The sequence below is a fragment of the Triplophysa dalaica genome, chromosome 23 (assembly GCF_015846415.1).
Source record: "Triplophysa dalaica isolate WHDGS20190420 chromosome 23, ASM1584641v1, whole genome shotgun sequence".
Lineage (NCBI taxonomy): Eukaryota > Metazoa > Chordata > Actinopteri > Cypriniformes > Nemacheilidae > Triplophysa > Triplophysa dalaica.
Genome location: NC_079564.1, coordinates 7,644,306 through 7,665,009, shown reverse-complemented (window position 1 = coordinate 7,665,009; position 20,704 = coordinate 7,644,306). Strand labels below are relative to the sequence as shown.

Sequence of the window (20,704 nt, the reverse complement as noted above, 5' to 3'; positions counted from 1 at the left end):
TTTACAGCACACATAAAATCTCAAGTGCATGCTTTAAATTTTAAACGGCACATTTAAAAACGAATAAAATCCTGGCCGTGCCAAGTCACAGTGCCCCCATAACTCACGCTGAAGGCTTGCAAGCTCTGTGACAACACATAGATGTTCACAACTGTTGTGAGAAGTTTGTGTTCATAAACTTCACAACCTGACTGCTTCTATAATTATTTATTCATGATCAAACTGTCTCATTAGCTCGCTGCCCCTTAAGACGCGAGTTGTCGTGAATCATCGTCTTTAAGAGTCCTTGTTCACAATCAGTGCTTTCCAGACGTCCGTGACAGACAGAAAATGCTCGAATCTGTTCTTTATGCAATAACACTTGAGACAAAAGGGGTCTGGGATGCATGTAAAGAAAGGAAAGATTATGAATATTGCCATCCGGCTAGGTAAAACAGAAACAGAGAAAAGTTGTTTAACTGATTAGGTTTGGAAGTTAAATGATTTAGAAAAGATGTAACAAAACTGTCAACGAAAGAAAGTTTCTCAAGTAAACGTCATGACTTAGTCTTATGTCATTACAAAACTTTTTACATTTTCCAAAACTGCTGTTTTTTGTTCTGTGAAAAAGTAGAATAATGAGTCCTAATGTGGATGTGAACATACGTATGCAATCTGCATAATGATTGTATATATTTTGTTCCAAAGAAATAGAGCGTCAAATAGGATGAGGATGCAAAAATAATAAAAGATTTCATAATATTTATAATATTTTCATTTCATAATGGCAAACTACTTTTTAAAATACCAAAAAAGGCATATTCAACTTTTTTTTTTTTTATGTTTTTTTAGGTCCTACCTTGGTTTATGGAGTGTCCAACAACAAGTTTATGCACATATAATGTGTAAAATCACTATAATCTGGTAATAATAGGCAGTTATTCATACCTTACTTCTTGACTGACTTTCAAATGATTCGCTCCGCGATTCATCCGTCTAGGCCCCGCCTACCCACTAACCTTGTGCCATGTGATTGGTCAGATGGTGTAGTCTGTTGTTATTGGTCAAACGCGTTCATCATTTGTCGCAAATGGAACCCCCCTACCATCATTACAGGATTACGGTTTACATGTGGTTGGATATCATATATATTATATGTGTAGCTAGAGATGGCGGCGATTTTACCGTATTTGAACCCGAGTCTGACAAGGAAGAAATCGCTAATCCACAACAAACTCCAAGATTATTAAACCAATCTTCGGTGAAATGACGCGCACACAGTACAACCCTGGGGTTATACTCCTTTGTTGTCGTTGGAAAAATGAATTGTAACCATTTTTCCCTCAGACGTTCTTCCTTTGGTAGTTGAAATAAGACCGACTTAGATTCACACCGTAGAACACAGGTTCTAGATATGATACACACGCATCACCAACGAGCGACAGTGTTTGGGGGAGGAGAGATGAGTTTTCGCGGCAATCTCAGCAAAACGTAGGCGGGGACTATGTGTAGTGACGTAGATAATTAGGTGAACTATTCCACGTCTCGTTTGTGTGATTCAGAGTCGACTCCCACTTTTACAAGCAAATAACTATGTTATTTATTCACCTTCGGACTACAACTTGGCAGACAGCTTACTTTCAAACACGGCAACAGAACAGAATGCATAAAATGTAATTTTCATGATCTCATGCTACCTACTCTTTAAGCCAATTCAAGTTTTGCCGACTGACAAAACTGTCACAGACACCTGAGACGAATTTAAAACTTAGAAGACATTTTTAGGGAGGAGAGACAGAGGGCCAAGAGTATCATCTCTGATCTATCCGCACTTATTAAGAACTGTTAAAATTGAAAAACAGAAATGCTGATGATGACTCGGAGTTTGGCAGCTTCTGACACTTCTCTCATCCAGTCTGTCATGTTTTGGTTTCTCGTGTCTAGCAGGCGGAGCTCCAGCCTGTATAACCGTCTCTTGCGAGTCTAATGAATTATGCATGTTTTACCATTTTTTTAATCCTGCAAGCTACATCTAAACTCTTCAGAAACAGACCTCAAAGAACAAAACAGTGATGCGTGTCTCCTCTTTAATAAAAGGCACAGTTAAAAACGTTTGGATAAAACATATCTAATCTCGTTTAACTGTACAGTCAGATAATGCTGTATAATATGTGCAAAGCAGAAAGGAAGGGAATACCCTTGGGAACTGTTATGGCAGTTGAGAAGCAGTTAGTTAATGAGTTCTGGTATCACTCAGTGACACCTGTGGTGCACGTTTGAACTGGAAGGGCAGAGACGTCCTTTGCTCGTCTGTGTCTGTGAATAAGATGCTACGGTTCACTCGGTCAGCTCCAGATGTCCTGCAGATATCTCTTCTCCTCGCGGAGTCCTGCAAGCGTCTTCATAGTCTCCAGCTTATCGAGTTGAAGCTCATTTCCGATAATTTCCAGTAATGTGTCATTCACATCCTTCGCCATGTTCTTCGCATCCCTGTAGATTCAATGAGGATGTTACTACTGCGCAGGATGTTGCATAACAATGATAAAACAGTAAATTGCAGCTTTTATTTAACTATTTATGTAAATGCTTTTAAATATTAAACTAATGCATTTGGTAAGCATAAATCTGTGCAAAACTTAATATTTAGAAGTAAAATGTTTAAGAATGTTATTTGGATAGTGAAAATGGGCATGCAATTATGTTTGTTAAAAAAAATTATCCACCTGTGCAAATCTTTGGTTTGTCAGAAGAAAATAAAAAATAGAAGCAGAAGAAGTAGCAACATTGCAATGCTAGACCATCAAAACTAACTTTTTTTCCTTAGAATTACATGCACTTATAAATGACACACAACTCAAATTAAATTGATACTGTAGTTCACCCAAAAATGAAAATTCTGTCATCATTTACTCACCCTCCTATCATTTCAAACCTGTATGACTTTCATTCTTCCACGGAACACAAAAGAAGATATTTTGAAGAATGTTGTAAACTGGCACCCATTCACTTGCATTGGTTTTTGTGTCCATACAATAGAAGTGAATGGGTGCCGGCGCTCTTCAGTTTAGTGTTCTTTAGAAGTTAAACAGGGTGAGTAAATGATGACAGAATTTTAAATTTGGGGGTGAACTATCCCTTTAATACCAATAAGTAAAGACAAATAATAATAGTTAATAAAGTTTAACAATGTTAACAGGGTTCTATGAAACATGACATCAAAAAGCAAAATAAAAATGATAAGGGTCTCATAAATAAGTTGCTTTTACGCACCCACAAACATAAAGACAGCCTTTGTCTTTATGGAGGATGTCGGCAACACTTTTAGCATGAAGAATCATGTTATGCTGGACATATCTTGCTCTGTTAACCGTTTTCCCTCCGTCAGGCTCATCTCTGGAGAAGCACACGATCAGATGGCTCAGAGTTCCATTATGCACAAATCTCTCCAACTCCTCTCTGGAAATAAAGAGGTAAAGCACTTATTACAGTATTTCACCTTTATTTCATCACTCTGAGATTGTTTTTGTGACGATTACACTAAACTTAAGGATGAAACATAACCTCGACAAATGGCAAATTAGATTCTATCAGGTTCTGGCGTGGTAGCGTAACAACAATGGAGCTCATTATCACGTTCCATTTGAAACTCCAAATTTTTATCTCTCTCTTCCATCTGGCAAGAAAGGTGATAAAACCTCAAGGCTGACGTTGTAAATTGCTCCTGTAACGTGGTTTAAGCTTATTCAATCTTTCAACAAATGTTTGTGCGCTACTTTAACAAAAATGAGAAATTGGAAGAGAAAAGTGTGAAGCAAATGAACAGGGTCAAGCTCGAGATTCGAGTGCCTTTTTGCAATCGATGGCTCCACTTATTAGGCTGTTCGAGAGAATGCACGCTTGCCAAAACTAGCCACGTTGTCTTTTTTCATGATGCCTTGAGCAAAAAACCTATCTCAAACTCACACTTTTTCAAGCATCTGCTATAAATTTTCATTGAAGCCCCACAGGACAGGAAGTGGATAGAGTGAAATTTATACAGTCTAAGCTTTGCACACAAATATGTTTACATGGATTGCAGAAACCGGACTATTGCCACCTCTTTAGAATAATTCATCACGTGTAAACAGAGATTCCAATTACCCAAACCAAAAAAGGGTATTTTGTAAAAAGCCTTGAAACGGAAGTCAAACTAGACTACACTCTTTAAAGTTAATGATCTTTTCAACGCAAAACCTAGCTGACTGCCAACTTCTGTTAGTTTTAGTGATGATTGTCTTAACATTACGTCGCTGTCTTTTCTGAAACCTTGGATATTCAAATTCATTGTATTTAAGGAAATGAATAAACAAGGTACTTTTTAAATGATTAAATACTGTGACAAAAGGATGACAAATAATGATGATTTATGGCAAAAAAACAAAAACACAAAAGATGGAGATACAAGGTTTCAGAAGGACAGCAGCGATTACCTTAATATACAAGAATTGCTATGTAATAACTTGCTAAGTAATGGAAATTTGTACAATTAATCTCAACCGTAGTAAAATAAAAATAAATTAAAACCAAGATGTTTCACATTCTTTCTGTTTATTGATCATCTCTATTTACATTTATGTTCCAGTGTATTTTTCATCTGCATTAACCTAAAACTTTAACTATACATAACATTTAAAAACATTAAGTTATTACAATAATTATAAATGTATTCATCGTGCAGCCAGAATACATGACAGGTCAGAATTTATTTATTTGGACACTTGTCATACACCTGGCGAAAGGCACGGTGCAAAGGTTTTTGCTAGTTTCACCCCGAGGCAGTTTTCATTTTCCCGTCCTTCACTACGTTCTTTAAATATCAAATGCATATGCGCCCATTTGTGCACCCATGGGCGTGCTTGTCTAAAAAAGAGGTGTGCTATTTTTTGAGGAACTGACTCAAACCTGGTCTAAAGTCAACGGCGCAATATGTTTTTGGTTATTTAAAGAGCGAGTTAGTAATATGCGCCTAAGGGCGGGTGCCCAGCACGTGCACAATCTGCTTATAACACACATAAGGGACACGCAACAGCACACAAACATGGCAAATATTAAAAATTAATGAACTACAATGTGAAATATTATTTTTGTTTACATTCTAGAACATTTAGTCGGTAGAAAAATTTTAATAGCTTGGAAAATACATCTAACAACAAAACTTACTGGTAAACAATTACCGATCTAAATTTAAATTAAATAAGTTGTCATTACCAATAAGGTCCATTCAAGGACCAGGCTCACGATTTTAAAACAAGTTTTTCTTTGCATGTAGTTTCTGCAAATCACGCCTTGACCTGTGCAAGCCTCTCATGGTCACAGATATTGAATATTTACAAAGAAAATAAAACTTGACTGTTCATTTGTCCTTTCTGCAAGATCTGAGCACCGCCCTCACCCCCCATCCCACCCAAAAGTAATCTAACTCCTTAAAAACACAAGGCGTCACAGTCTCATTGGTGGCCCCACTAGTATGAGTGTTGTATATTTCAACAGTCCTGAATAAGGGTAGTTTCACCCATTTAACACTCGTATGTGTTGTGCTTGGTTAGAAATGATTGCGGTCTCTGTTTTCTTTAGCAGTCTAGCCTGCTACTCTGTTGGCAATTTGGTGAGTGTTAAGTTTTGCGAGACGGTTTCAGCAGCTTTCTCAGCTCAGATGTTATCAGCTCTTTCCATGTGTCAGGCTTGTTGAATTTGCAGACAATGAGAGTGTTATAGCGAACAATGCAAAACACATTTCATTGCTCCGCTTAATCACGGCAGAAACAAATGTTAAATTAAACCTTAATGTGAACAAATGTGAAAAATTGGCGAGTCACCTACCAATAAACAACCGCTTTAAAGGAAATGTCTTCTATAATACATGGTTAAAATCTAAATGCAAGTCTGAACAACAGTCTGAAGTTCACTAAAGTAGACTATGTGTCTACTAAGACTCAAAATGACAAGTATTATATTAGACCTTTTCTAGGATGACCAAAAATGTATATTGTAAAAATATGTATATACATCAAAAGCAAACCAAATGCTATAATAAGCATTTCACCCGATGTTAACACCAGAAAAATATCACTAAATAAAAGTTGTCTTACAAATACAGAGTTTTACAAATTAAAGCAGAACACAGTTTTACGACCAGGAAAAGTATTTACAGAAGGAAAATTTTCCCCATTCCCTTGACATAGACATGTGGCAGAAAAGTTCATTTTGGAGCCTGAGGGAATCTTTTATTGTTTGTGACCACTAAAGGCAAAGACAGATTTAAACAGCATGTCAGGACCTTGACTTTGTATCCCAGCGCTTGCCTCTACTGACACAAGAGCTAATAAAAATAAGATTCAATGTTGTGTGTCGCCCCTAGTCACAACACGCACACATTTACACACACTTAATACTCACGGATCCAGGCAGCAATGTCATTACTCAGGACCTTGTGTGTGAGTTATGACTGCGTCCCTATGGGACAGCCAGACCCCAATCATCTTATGTAATGCTTCATATCATACTCTCAGAGGGAGCACTTTAATTTTATTGCTTTCCAATCATTACTCTCCAGGACAGAGCAACAGGACCCTCCGGCTAATAGCAACCAGGAGAAATCAAGATGAAAAGCACCCAACAATCAACCGTGATGATTTTAAAATGTTTCAATGTTAAAAATGTTTTAAAACATACAGAAAGGGATATCTTTGTCCATTGCATCTGTCACTTCCTTTTCAGCGTTTGTGCGTAAGTGGTTCATTTCATATGCTGTTACAAGTTAAATACAGTTCAACTTCATTCTTAGTTTATCAGCATGATGGATAGACTTTACAATAAGGTTGTATTTGTTAACTTTCCTTAAAGGTCCAGGGTATGAACTATAGCAGCATCTAGCAGTGACTTAGTGAATTTCAACCAATGGCTCACTCCACTCCTCCCCCTCCCTTTGGCTGACACAGGACTAAGATGTTGTCACCTTTACGCTTCTTTTCAGAAGGAGATTACATATTTATGAAATGTGCTTTGTAGAGCAGTTTGTCCGTTTAGGGTTAATGTAGAAATAAGATGGCGAATTCCATGCAGGGGACCCTCGGTGTAGATAGAAATAGCTCATTCTAAGAGAATAATGCTACATTGTGTAAGGTCTTTATACTCCTCTGAAGACACAATTATGTATATTATATTACATTTCAGTCAATAGATCCTCCAAAAATAAACATTTAGCGCCTTTAGTGCATTAACAAACTTGAACTAACAATGAGCAATACTTCTACAGCATTTATTCATCTTAGTTTGGGGTAATGTCAGCATTTACTAATACATTTTTTAAATCTAAACTTGTATCTTTTAACATTAGTTAATGCATAATTAACTAAGATGAACAATTGTGTTGACAATAATCAAAATTATCAAGTATTAAAAATGCTGAAAAAATATATTGCTTATTTGTATTTTATGTTAGATGCATTTACTAATGTTAACAAATACAACCTTAGTGTAAAGTGTTACTATTTTGGTTTCACTTACTTTTCCTTAACATGAGCACATTCTGTGTGAACAGCCACGAAACCTAGCAGACTAAACCACTCCCATTTAAGAAAAATTCAATCGGGGTATGTAGACCATATTGTGTAACTATGTGCATGTGTGTGGCTAATTATCATACCTGAAGAGAAAGTCTTTGTCTCTATAGCGACAGCCAAAAAAGAGCCATGTCTCTCCAAAAGTGACTTCCTGATTGACCTGACGTTCCTTATCTCTGTAAGATTAAAACAATATTGCAGCATTAAATATAATCTCAGTTTAAAATAAAGCACTAAAACATGAACATTAAAGCACGTGGAAAAAAAACTTAAAAGCTTTTCAAATAACTTTGATATCGTTGTCCTTCCAAAACCTTACATATCCAAAATCACAGTTTTTCAGGAAATGAATAAACATTGTACTTTTTAAATTATAAATACTGTGTTGTCAAAGTTGACACACACTTTAAATCCTTTTCATTGGTTAGAAAACCCAGTGACAAACATAAAGGGTGACTAATAATAAAGATTTACAGCAGAAAGTAAAAATCACAATTCAAAATATAGAGATACAAGGTTTTAGAAGGATATGATAAACTGATATGATAAAGTAGAATCACAAATAAAGTACAATTAAAAAATAAATAATTCTTAAAAGTATTAAATTATATTAAGACTATTTAGATATGTATGGGACCTAGAAATTATAAGGACACTTTTGGGCACTTCTGTAGTCAACCACAATATATGAATGTCATCATAAAGCTGAGATACCAAACCAAGTAGAATCTGCCAACATATAATGCTAGACCTTTTTATAATATTAGGATAAGCTCACTTTTCTAAGACATTTTTCAATAGATAACTGGTGTCAAGGTGATTTTCATTGGATGAATGAAGCCTTAATAACCACAGGTCTCACATTCACTGTGGGATAAGCAGAAAGTCTCAAATCAGTTTTTGTTGTTATATTGAAAATATTAAGGTTTCACAGACAAGACTAAAATGCATGTCTTAACTGAATGAAACTTGCACTGACAAATCTTAAGATCATTTTAAAGTTTTTTTTATAAAACCTGCTTGAAAACAAATTTTAAGGCCTAATCCTGACTCAAACTAAACCCTGTCTGTGAAACCAGGTCCCTATCGATTTATAGTCTGCAATTGAACAAAAGTAGAAGTGTTTATATAACAAAATGAAACACATATTTAAAACTGTGTCCAATACTTTGGCCCACAAAATATTCCAATTTATTTAAATAATGCTATAACTTATCATTACACATTGCAGTACTTTACGCACTGTAATATCACAGCGGAAGACCTTGAGATTCATCTCGATAGGTTCCTCAAGAGCAATTTTTCCAAAAGATCTGGCAGCCTTCCCAGAATTCCCAACAGTAAGGTGACATACAGGCAGTGGGCACTATCTACACAAGGCACCTGCTATGGCGCTGACTGACTTCTCCATAGAGATAACAAAAATGCTGCCTACACAAACACAATAGAAACATTCCTTAGACAGCAGACTGCCTACTCAACCGCATCTCTACTTCAACATAATAGAAGACATATTGCCAAGTAAATCCGCTCACTGCATCTACGGCTTTACTCATCTCAGTTACCCCAAAAGGAGTGTGAATCTTGCAGAGCATTTAACAGGAGTTCTCTATGGACCTTAAAGGTACAGTATGATGTCCTCTACCATGCTGATATCACTCGCTGCAGTGGGCAGAGTTTAGCCACCAAGCTCTTCCCATCTGCTGATGTACACTTTCATTGCGATTAGAATGCTAATGAGCCACGTTGTGGATGAGATGACCACAGGAAAACAAATTGAGGTTTCTTTTCAAACATTTACAATCTGTTGTCTTTCATTTTGTGTCTTTGCTTCGGCGACTCATCACGTGCGACTGGCAAGCAAAGCAAATTACTTGAGTCAGGTTGTCAGACGCAGTTGTTATTTGTTTGCTCCGTGTTAAATTTGGTGGCATGTTTAGCAACAGCCAGGCAACAGAATACTAATGGTTTGTTTACACTTTATGTTAATGAAATAAATCATGCATCTTTTCCTGCTCCAGGTATATAAATGTTTTATGACTTACATGACATAAGTAAACAAAACAATGCCTATAAATTAGATGCAATCAATGTCAATTTCCACTTTGGTGACGTGCACAGAAAGCACAGGCACACAAATACAGCAACTTTTGACTAGAGTAGTAATCTTCCTTATTTTACTCAAATCACCCAATGTCAATATTTTAGACATGTCCTGTTAATGCAAATGAATGTCCTACAGTAAAAAACGATAAAAGGTGATTGGCTCTTTCAACTTGAAGGCGGGACTTCCATTTCTTCAGCTGCCATATTTGGTGTAACTATTCTCCCATTCATATTTCTGAAGGTTTTTCTCCTTTCATTCGGTGGATTCACACCAATGCCGAAGAATCACATTCTTCGCTCTAAATTTCTTGCAGGATTACTTTGTTCTAAACGCGTAAGTGATGCAAAAACGTTGGCATGACGGGGAGTGTCTTTAGGTGCGCATATGTGTCAAACCAGACGTCTCAACGAGCTCTTCGTGGGAATTTACCACTAGAGTTGAAATTTTTCTAGTTGCGCAGAAAATGCGCTTGAGGGGAAGTGCGCATTTGTGTGAATTGAGTCGCCTGGTGTGAATTTGCATCTTTTTGCGTTGGGTTTGTATGTAATTAACTCACGCAAATAGTTCAATTCGTTCTTGGTGTGAACACACGGTTATACTTTTCTTTTCTAAAATACTTTCTCTGCAATACACAACCGATAGCAGCAGTCACTGGGAAATGTTTTCATTATTTTGCATTATTAACCTGATAAGAATTTTAAATAATAAGCATAAACAGACGCAGTCTGTCAAATCTATTTTCCCCACTGTCCCTCCCTGCAGGAAGTTATTTTTTTAACATTTCGGATAATTCTTTTGGTCGCACCCACCAGCTCAAAGCTAGGCTCAACTGGGTTTGGCATTTGAACAAACAGAGCGTCCACAGCAGGGCCATTAGCATCTGGGAGTTCAATATCCAATCTGGAAATGGGCTTCAATAAACTAGCTTTAGTGGGGCTTTATGCTGCCCCAGGGGGACCAGTACCAATATGAAAAACCTGGATTCCATTTTGTAACACCATGCAGACCAGCTCCCATCCTGAATACAAATCAACTGTGCTTTAACAGAGAATGCAAGAATTATAGCACGCGTTGGGCAGAATAAGAGTTGTAGCTACAGTTGGTGCCTTTTCAGATGTATAATAAAAGTCAGTCAATGGAAGACCGCAAACGTTCATTTTTATAAATAAGTAGACAATAGACGTTCTGTTTGCCATCTTCAGAGAATATGGTGAGGATCATGCTGACCTCAAAACATACTAAAGTCACATTGACCGTGCACAAGACACAAACGAAATAATGATGTAATGCTTTGAGGAATTGTCCAAAAAGGCTTTGTTTAAGCAATAAGTAACCAGGTATAAGCAATATAACAATAATATATTCATTAGAATTTTATATTTTTCTTATTACGTAGTTTTGAGAGGTCAAAATGTGTCAAATTGTCCTAATCCTCATTGGCAGCCAGCAAACAGGCTTTGACCTTTTATTAGATTCTTCCCCCGTCTCTCACTTTCCCCACAACACAATGTATTTCCGGCTGTCTGCCTCCTGCCATTGATTTACAGATGAGGAAATCGAAGCATCCTATGCTGTTTGCTCCTAAGAGGAAACGCTGAGCTTTGTGACACAAACAATGTCCTGCTGAAAGAACGGTGATGGTTATCTTTAATTGAAGGCTGGCATCAATGGCTGTTTTTAGAAGATTCTCAAGTTGTGCTCAGAGAAACAATGTTCTTCCAATTTAACATTAACATTATTGCTTCCTGCACTATTTGGACGTTTATTTTCTTACATGATACCAGAGATTGTAAATATGCAACATTACTCTTATATATCAGTATGTTAAGCGTACCGTACGCTGCAGCCTGACGCGCACCTCTCTAATGTAACAGCGCTTCATTGCGACATTACTCTTCACCGCTGTCCCTCTTCTCACTAAACTGGATTTCTTCCGGTCTATATAAAGTCCCTCTTTCCGAAACGATCTGATTGGTAAAGCTGATCCGGTCTGTCATGATTGGTTCCCCGCTTAGAGTCTGTGTGTGAAGTTGTCCAACACATACCATATCAGCCTCTCAGTGCACGTGTATTCATAAACTTTGGCTTTGGCAATAAACAGTAACAATTGTGTTCACATTATAACTTAAAAACATGCAAATCGATCAAAGTGTAACAGAGGTCTGAGAGTGCAAACATCAATCTTTGTTAGAGATCGCAATTTTTCCTACTATGGCAAGGGAAATGACACTGGACCGAATGGGGTCAGACTGGTTATATTAATTAACACTTATAACAGAAGTGTTAGTTTTGCCTTTTTATATTGGACCTGAGTTGGATAATAAAACAAGCAGATTGACCAGGAGACATTTGCAAGCAGCATTTCAAAGGATGTTTCATGTAAAGTGTTTAAAAGGTAAACGTACACACACACAATATAAATGTATTACACAAAACAGCTTTCACAGCCGATGCTAAACTCATGGAAGCGGTTATTTGACCGTTGGTTATCTTAGAAAGTGTATAGAATTCTTATTACCAGCTGTATGACTGTGATGAAAGTGAATGTAGTTTAGAGAGTAGCTCAGTCAAATGTTAACAATCTCTGATAACCGAACACTACTCCAGCAGCTCTTCCTCTTCTCTAAGGAAGACCTCTCCCATTTTATTGCGTATTCCTTTGGACGGAGGTTATTAAAAGCACTAGGCACAGTGACATCATGTACCCAGGAAGTAGAGGGCTGTTGTCAGATCCAGCCGTTCACTGTAGTCCTCGAAAAGCAAATTCTGTTAAATACAATATCTCGCTTGGCATTTAACGTTGAGGTTTATCATTTTGCCGGTATTGTTTATGCTCTAACAGTAACATTACAAACTAACTAAAGGTTGAAAAATGGGATTGCGGGGAACGTGCTCTTTAAGCATCTTAAGCTGCAAAAGTGACTGTTCTGTCTGACACATAGTGGCCATTGGCTGTCGACGCGGACAACAACGCACCAGTATAGACAGAATACAGCGCATTGCCTACGGCGTAGGTCTGACGCAGAAGTAAAATCCACCTATAAGAGGTGTTAAATTATGATTTTTGTCATAACTATAACGAACTAAACGTTGTGTTCCTGTTCGTTTTTTCTAAACTGCTGTGAAAGTATGATTTCATTTTGATGCATATTGAACGTTAGAGTCAAGCCGGAGGTAATGTACTTCTCTAATCTAACTAATGCTCAAACACATTTAAAGAAACTAACAAATCTGCTATTGATCAACAGCCCAACGCCAAACAAAACATTCACGGCTGCACAACTGCCACGACCTTGAAGCTCTAAAAGACGATGTGGTGCGGTGAGGACAACTTTTGTCATTTATCATTAACGTCTCATCCCACGGGTTCAACACTCTCACCGCGCCTGACATTCATCAGCCACCATCAGCAAGGACCCCGAGCCCCTGTGATTACCTGTGGCCCCTTGTGTCACTTACAAACTATTTGTGTACACACACACCGAGCATCACATTGTCCACCAACCCTGCATCAGGCCAGACGGCTTTATTCATACATAGTCCTGGTGTGTCACTCTTCATAGGCCTCTGGCACAGAGAATAAATCACACACTTTGAGATGACAGGCCTCTACAAAACACCTTTACAGCCTGCCACCAAATTTATGCCCTTCTTCATTTTAACACCAAGGGTCTTCTGAGACACTATTAGGCTTTAGAGATAATGTGGGAGGAAGCAGGTCAATAGCGCATTTACACTTTTTCCTTTTGAGATGTATCCCGATCGCTCTGGGGGTGTTTGGTGCTTTGGTGCTACTAATTTTTTTTTTTTTCAAAAACAGTCATAAAACATATTTGAGACTTATTGTTCTTTGGAGTATGATCCAGTCGGGCAAAGCAAGACTTGTATTGACAGCTGTAAGTAATTATGTAGTGACTAAAAGCATTCAAAATAAATTAAATAAAGTTATATTCTATTTACAGTAAGGTTACATATTTATTCTACGTGTATTTAACACATGTTTTCTTTTAAACATTTCAATATGTTTTTGTTTTTACTTGTACAGCTGCTTTGATACAATTCAAATTGTAAAAGGCGTTATAAAAATACACCTACTTGACCTGTCTATTCTAGTGTCCTTTTTTTGGCAATTTTTTGTTACTGTGTCTGTGTTTTATAAGCCAGCTTTGTAAGGTCCGAATTATCTTAGCAGAATTAAAGGAATATCCATCTATGGGCTCTTATTGGCTGTTTTTTGTCTTTTATTAGGTTCAAGTAATTCATTTAAAAAAATAAAAACATTTTAGATTTCTAACGAAAGAAATTACAATGTTGGCATTATTATGTTTTTGTCTACAAAAGTCATTTTAAACATTTTTAGATTTAAAAGAAAATGAGAAATATTTCAAATGCTTAAAAGTGTTTCAAAACTTTTAACAGTAGTCTACAGTATATATATCTATATACCTGTAGTATATTTACAAAATATATATACATATTTTAAATGATGTAACCTTTTTAATTGACTGTAAACTTTTATTTCCCAATGTATTACAAATGGTTCTTCAGTGGAATTAATCAATTTTTTAAGTGCAAACATTCCATCTAGTGAATGAAAAACTACATTAATTCCCCAAGAATTAATATGCTATGGCCTGGTTTCACAGACAAGGCTTAAGGCTAGTCCCAGAGTAAAATGAAAGTTTGTCCTGTCTCAACTCAATATAACTTGCCCTGAAATATCTTGCAATATATCAGTGCCATTGTTTTGTCTCAAGACGCAGACCAGTAATGTATTCTTCTAACGCACATTTATAAAAGCAACATAAATATCTTAGCTTAAGCCAGGACTGTGCCTTAGTTGAATTAAGACGTGCCTGTGAAACAAGGCCTACATGTAATACAAGTATGCCTTCATCTAAAACCATTTAATTTAATGTCATGCTGCAAATCACTACTGTTTAAAATGTCATGTGAGCTTCCCATATACACCATAAAGTGATCAAAATATAAGGAAAAAATATAACAGCGTATCAGGGCCATTCAAATTTCAAGTCGAAGAAGCACAGTAACCCAACTTGTAAATATACCTCTGCTGCAGAAATCCAATAAAGGGGGCCACTCCTGTCCCAGGACCCACCATCACTATGGGAACAGATGGATCAGCAGGCAAATGGAAGTTGCTGCTGGGACGGGATCTCACGTGAACCTGCACATGACATTTAGAGCCAATCAATTCCAAGCATTGATGGGATAAGTGTATAACTGTATTCTGTAATGGACATCGTATGACATCTCTAAAATTATAGCACACCCGATTCTACAAGTTTTTTCAGATACCATCTAAATCAAAAGTTTTAAGGCTGTTCTATTCTGATGCTCCAGAGCTTATTTATGCAAAGCTTTTACCTCAATCAAACAACCCAATTCAACCCAAGCCTCCAGGGAGCGTGAAAAGCTAATTCTGAGGTGAACAGGCCTGCTAATGCGTAAAGCCCACAGTGCTAACCTTCGGTAGGGCTGATGTGTCAAGACACTCAGACGCTGGTACCGTCCCAGGGGGCTGCAAGATTGAAGAGACACGATCAGCCAGCCAGCCTGTGCACAACCCCGTCCTTGCAGGATGCTCTGGACACTCGGGGAACTCCACCACATTGAACACGAAATGAACCTTCCCGGGGTGCTGAAGGCTAGAGCTAGGAAATAAGAAAAAAAGAAGAAACTTAAGTGCCAACAATCCTGAACATGAGCATGCTTTTGGACCTCATTATCTTTCGAGTAATAGCCTGCCTGTCTCTAGCCCCTGAGGGCTGGCCGGACTTTAATATTTCAGAGCCCTAATGTATCTATATATTCTGAGATTCTGCGAGCGTCAACACACTCAGCATCAGGAATTAATCTAGACGCTAGATCACTTACTAGCCAAAGGAGACGGGAGAAAACAAATGGAAGCGGTTTCAAAAAGGCACGTCCTCCGTGTGCAATGTCTGACTTTGATCACAACAAATGGAGTCACATCAAGCTACAGTGAATAACACACCAAATTCATCTCTGCATGTAATGGGCCTCGCAGCATCAAAGGAGGATGGAGACAGAAACAATGACCTAAAACTAGGATATGTCTCCGCTTTAATTTTGATCTCCAAATAGAAAGCGCAGGTGTTTCAAACAAGGTCTCTTACCTGGCAGCTGAATAGGCTCTGGGCTGAAGCTTTGGTAAATGTTCTGCAATGAAGAAGAGGAGAGATCAGAGATAAAATGCCATGGTGACCCCGAGTCTATTCAACCGTGTCTTCTGTGTCTCTTTTTGGGTGTCCTTTCTCATCATTCTACCCAAAACTACAGAGCGAGCAAAGGCCGATTTTCAGAATAGCTTCGCAATGCCAAACACCCAAACACAATGCTCCATTCAACTGTGTCTGAAGGGCAACCGAGATGTTAGGGAACAATATAACATACTGTATGATTATAAAAGCAATGATAAAATTGGACCAAGCACCACACCCAATGACCTTATAAGTAGGGATGTATCAATACAATATGGCATGATATATTGTGATTCAAAGATCACAATATATATGAATGCACAAAATAAATGTGTTTATCATTCAACGATTGACATGCCACGCCATCTCTGCAATGATGAATCCATTTCAAGCACACCATATGTGAATTCTGAAGGTCCTCAATGGTATCAATTAATTACAATCAAACATTCAACATAATGAGCAGCTGCTGCAATTAAAGTCACTCTTCAGAGCAAACAAATGCATTAAAACGGCATTAGCGTTTTGATGGGAAAAAGCTCGTTCTTTTATATCTGAAAATACATTCTTAGAAAGCCAAAGGATGTAATTCTATGACTGATTGCAATGACCTTACTGTCAGAACACAGCAGCGCAGAGTGACTTTTATGAATAAAATGAATGTGCTGTCAAACTCCGCTGAGGCAGCATATCTCTGTCGATTTGTGCCGTGGAAGATCGTCATGTTAATCCTTAATTTGCCAAAGTAGCAGTAACATTTGCATGTATTAAAACTTTACTGTACGAGTCCAATGTAACAATCTTTGAGGGGCAGCATAAATCACTGAGGGTCATTGGATTATGATTACCTTGCAGTTCTCAATATCTGAAGCATAGCATGCATTAATAATTCCAGCTATACCAGCTGTTCCTCAAAATAGGAGCTTTTTTTCATTTTAGGAAAAAACTTGAGGGACAATTTAACATTTCAAAGCTGAGGCTTACTGCAGGACAAATGTCCTGAAAACATATTCCTCTGAGAAACTAGACTTTGTCTAGAATATAAAAAAGTGTTTTCCTTGTAAAAGTGTCAATATATCCGAAATGTGTGTATTGTATTCCAAGAGTCTGATTAGATATAGATTATATATCCATGGGCAGTATTATTTTGTCATTGAAATAAAAAAAGCTGAACCTCTTGTCTGATGTTGTTTTACTGCCCCCTAGTGCTAGCAGAACAAAACATTTCCAAACTTTGGACAAATTTAATGTGCAAACACATGGGAACAAAGTTTAGTTGGTTAACATGGTCCCCTGCTAGTAACCAGTATGGAATACAGGAATTTGGCTTATCAGCGTTATTATGACATCATTTCCTGCAGCCACAGTAATTAGTTCACATGCAATTTCACATCTCAATTGACTTGATAAAAATGTATGCGAAACCGAGCATAAACAACGATACATTTAAAACGGTATTATGGTCCGCCATGCAAACAGAACATGCTGAATGTTCTGGAAAAAATCACATCTCAGTAAATTTGAATGATTATACTGACCAAAGAGTAGGTTGAGGGGAGGTTGGCAGGAAGGAAAGGCTCGGAGGACATCTAGCACGCATACATTGGCATCCCTAACAAATCGGTTGTAGTCTGCCGAGCCTTCTTTGCTACATAGCTCAAGAAGCCTTCGTTTCTCTGAACCGTTCTGAGTGACGTCCGCCAATGCCCGGACGAACGCCTGCAAACATGAGACAACAGCTTACAGGGTCTGTTCAGAGATTTCAGACTGCAGTCCCGAGAAAGCCCATTAAGTGTTGTCAACAAGCACATTTGGTTTAGCTCTAACTTTGTAAGCACTGCAACTATCAAGTTAAATAAGGTAAATAAAAACAGAATTACCTTTTTTAGAACGCTCCTTATCTCCACACACCAGGTAAGAATAAACTGCAGGGAGGCTTTCTGAGGGATGTGAGGTGGAACCTTCGCTGCTGTAAAATAAAAGCAGCTGATTTGCCTTTTAGTTGTTCAGTCTACATCTATTGCTCTCTAAATACAATTTCCTGAACAGGGTGTGAAGAAAAACAAAAAGTTTTAACTACATACCTTTCTTACTGGTGTTTTTAAGCAGGTGAAGCTGAACTGCATTATTCTCTTGCATTTGTAGACCGAGTCTTAGAAGCAACTCTTCAACCTCGTTTGCTCTATTTGGGCAAAGAACTTCAAAGGAGTCCCCAGGCTGGTAAACCATGTTCTGTTCCTTAAGTGACAAAATTCATTGCTACTTACACAGAATAAAAAAAGAACACAGATTCGTTCTTTCTTGCAAGTAAGATAAAGACGTGTGATTCTCACGAAATCCTAATTTCCACAATGTCACATGTGATTTTTAAAACCCTTGCAAGGCAATAAAAAATCTTTTTTCTCCATCAGAATAAAACCTTAAAATCTCATTACCAGAACAGGCTAAAAACAGCATGCATGCTTTGCTATAAAAATGCCATAATGCCCATTTCCTAGTCAACCTTTTATTTATTGTGTATAATGAGACATGAATAAAGTATATCTTTATTGAAAATTATACATGTAACATACAATATATATAAAATAGCAGGCTATGCCCATAGAATATGTATAGAGGTTGCAAAGCAAGACTTTATGTGAGGCACGGTATAAAATAGGTAAATACAGAATATGTACACAGAATGTTTTGTGTTTTCTTTTTTGTCATTTAAGAACATCTAGTGAAACATCCTATTTTTTATATTTTAGTTGACCTATTTACTTTACAACAGAACATAAACATAATTTATTCCTATGTTAGAACTTTTCTTTGTGGAAGACCACAATTACCTGTATTGTAAACATTTCTTATTTAGGGTAACTGAATTCCATGTTTTATTTAAAAACATGTCTGCTGTGATGTTTCAAGAGAAAGAGAAAGACCCAGTACATTTCTGTTTAGCTGATCCAAATTCACTGCATGTAAATTAAATTTCAGCATCCCTGAGATTAAATATTTTACTGAATTTACTGAATAAACATGGACTTACCAAGATATCAAGCTCCAGTAAGATGGCAGTTTTTACCGAATCATCTTGAGTTAATTGAACTGCTTTTGAAACAGGCACTTCATGGTACCCTTCTTTATCAGCAGGGGCTGTCTGATAGAAAAGAGTGACCATTATCAGAACTGTGATCAGATTTTATCCCTAAACACTTTGGACACCTTTTGGACCCTCAAAGTGACAATTCATGTTATATAAGAATGCATTCAAGTATAAGTTCGGCTCATGTTTTGTGAAAAAATAGATCTGTTTATTTTACAAACTGTTGATTGTCCAGGAAGAAGACCGTACCTCTTCCGTTGATCCCGTCTCCAAAAGGACCTCCAGAAACGAAGGGGGCAGTGCAGGAACTTTAAGAGCCGACTCTGATAAAGGTGTTACTGAATGTTTCAGTGATGCCACCAAAGGTTCTGATGCAGTCTCAGTTTGAACGCTTTCAAACGTATTTTCTTTCTGCGAGTCTCTTTCACTCAATTTTAAAAGATGAAGATCGACCGCTAGATCTGATCTGTTATTTTCTTGGCTGGATGCATTTTTTGATGGACTGTCACTAGGGGCAGCAACTTGTTGATCTCCAGTGGACATATTGGCAAACGCTTTTTTCAGAGCCTCCCAGAGTCCCTCAATCCAAGGATCCACTACTACTTCAAGTCTGCAGAGATAAGAGTTTGACAAGACAATAAATCAGAGAACAAACGGCCCAGCATCCCCATTATTTAGAGTTTCCTTGAGAGATCAACATAATACATCATAGAAATGTTGTTTGACGCTCACCCAGTGCCGTCATCCGCATGCCCAGTGGCATAGAAATGTTTTGCACCAAGTTGCTGCAGACGTCTGTCAATGGTCTTTCCACAGTTGCAGAAATCTGCATAGTTTGTGTCTCCTAAAGCTGTATAAATAAAAACATGGTAAAAGGTGGAGCTCTGACATAACTTATCATTTTGGCTTGCATAACAGTAACCAAGACCATCTTACCTAACAGTGCATAACACAGATGGGAGAAGCTGTCCTGTTGCAGAGATTTGTTCTTGATCTTTCTCACAAACTTCTGAGCTGTGTCTGGAGGGTCACCATCGCCCGTTGTGGAAACCACAAAAACAACTGGGCGACGTTCCCTGTCCACGTTGTACTGTGGGAGGAGTCAACACAATAAATCAAAGCCATTGATTGCATCAGCCCAATCTGACATGGACTGTCAGGGAGTTGGTTGGACTTGCAAAAATGACACGTGACATACCTTTTCCACATTGCTCAGACAGCATACGTCAGCTGTAAATCCATGTTCGTTCGCTTGTTCACAAATATCTTCAGCTATGCACTGTGCCTGGCCGCGCTGAGATCCGTACAGTATCAAGAACCGAGCAGTCACTTCACACGGCATATTATGAATTCTGACACAAAGTTAAATGTCCAAAAGACAGCATGTCAGAGAGAGTTAACGCGGTGAAAATTGTGTTTCAATTGTAAAGATCAAAGTCTTAAAATGATGTTTTTGTTCATTATAAAACAATTTAATAAACAAAAGAAAGTCTTAAAATAGGAGTTACCAATATAATCAAATATGAGCGTTTTGAATACTAAATAGTTACCTTGACTTGGTAAATAACAGTCGCTTCTTTTGCCTGCAAACATACTGAATTGCACGTTAACGTGATGATTGCCTAAGCATGTACTACCGGATATAACGTTACGTAGCCTTGCACATGGTTGTGCCTGAATAAAC

General features: G+C 37.6%; 1 protein-coding gene across 1 annotated transcript; it reads right to left on the bottom strand.

Annotated features, from left to right (window-relative positions):
• Positions 1 to 2,049: 2,049 nt before the first annotated feature.
• Positions 2,050 to 20,658, bottom strand: mtrr (5-methyltetrahydrofolate-homocysteine methyltransferase reductase). The gene is made up of 15 exons (XM_056738875.1): positions 20,571 to 20,658; positions 20,219 to 20,372; positions 19,957 to 20,110; positions 19,753 to 19,870; positions 19,270 to 19,630; positions 18,964 to 19,074; positions 18,017 to 18,170; positions 17,813 to 17,901; positions 17,471 to 17,651; positions 15,849 to 15,891; positions 15,176 to 15,362; positions 14,757 to 14,875; positions 7,664 to 7,756; positions 3,250 to 3,435; positions 2,050 to 2,469 (listed from the first exon to the last, which is right to left on the bottom strand). Exons 2-15 carry the CDS (start codon positions 20,360 to 20,362, stop codon positions 2,325 to 2,327), a joined length of 2,085 nt encoding a protein of 694 aa, XP_056594853.1. The 5' UTR covers positions 20,363 to 20,372; positions 20,571 to 20,658; the 3' UTR covers positions 2,050 to 2,324.
• Between the last annotated feature and the right edge of the window lie 46 nt (positions 20,659 to 20,704).

Bases quoted from the DNA above. Each gene is read 5' to 3' on its own strand.
- mtrr (XM_056738875.1), bottom strand. From the start codon at position 20,362: ATGCCGTGTGAAGTGACTGCTCGGTTCTTGATACTGTACGGATCTCAG. The intron at 19,631-19,752 runs GTGAGCGTCAAA...TTATCTCTGCAG, and splicing joins CATGCGGATGACGGCACTGG to ACTTGAAGTAGTAGTGGATC. The intron at 2,470-3,249 runs GTGCGTAAAAGC...TTGAATCTACAG, and splicing joins GGCTGTCTTTATGTTTGTGG to GGATGCGAAGAACATGGCGA.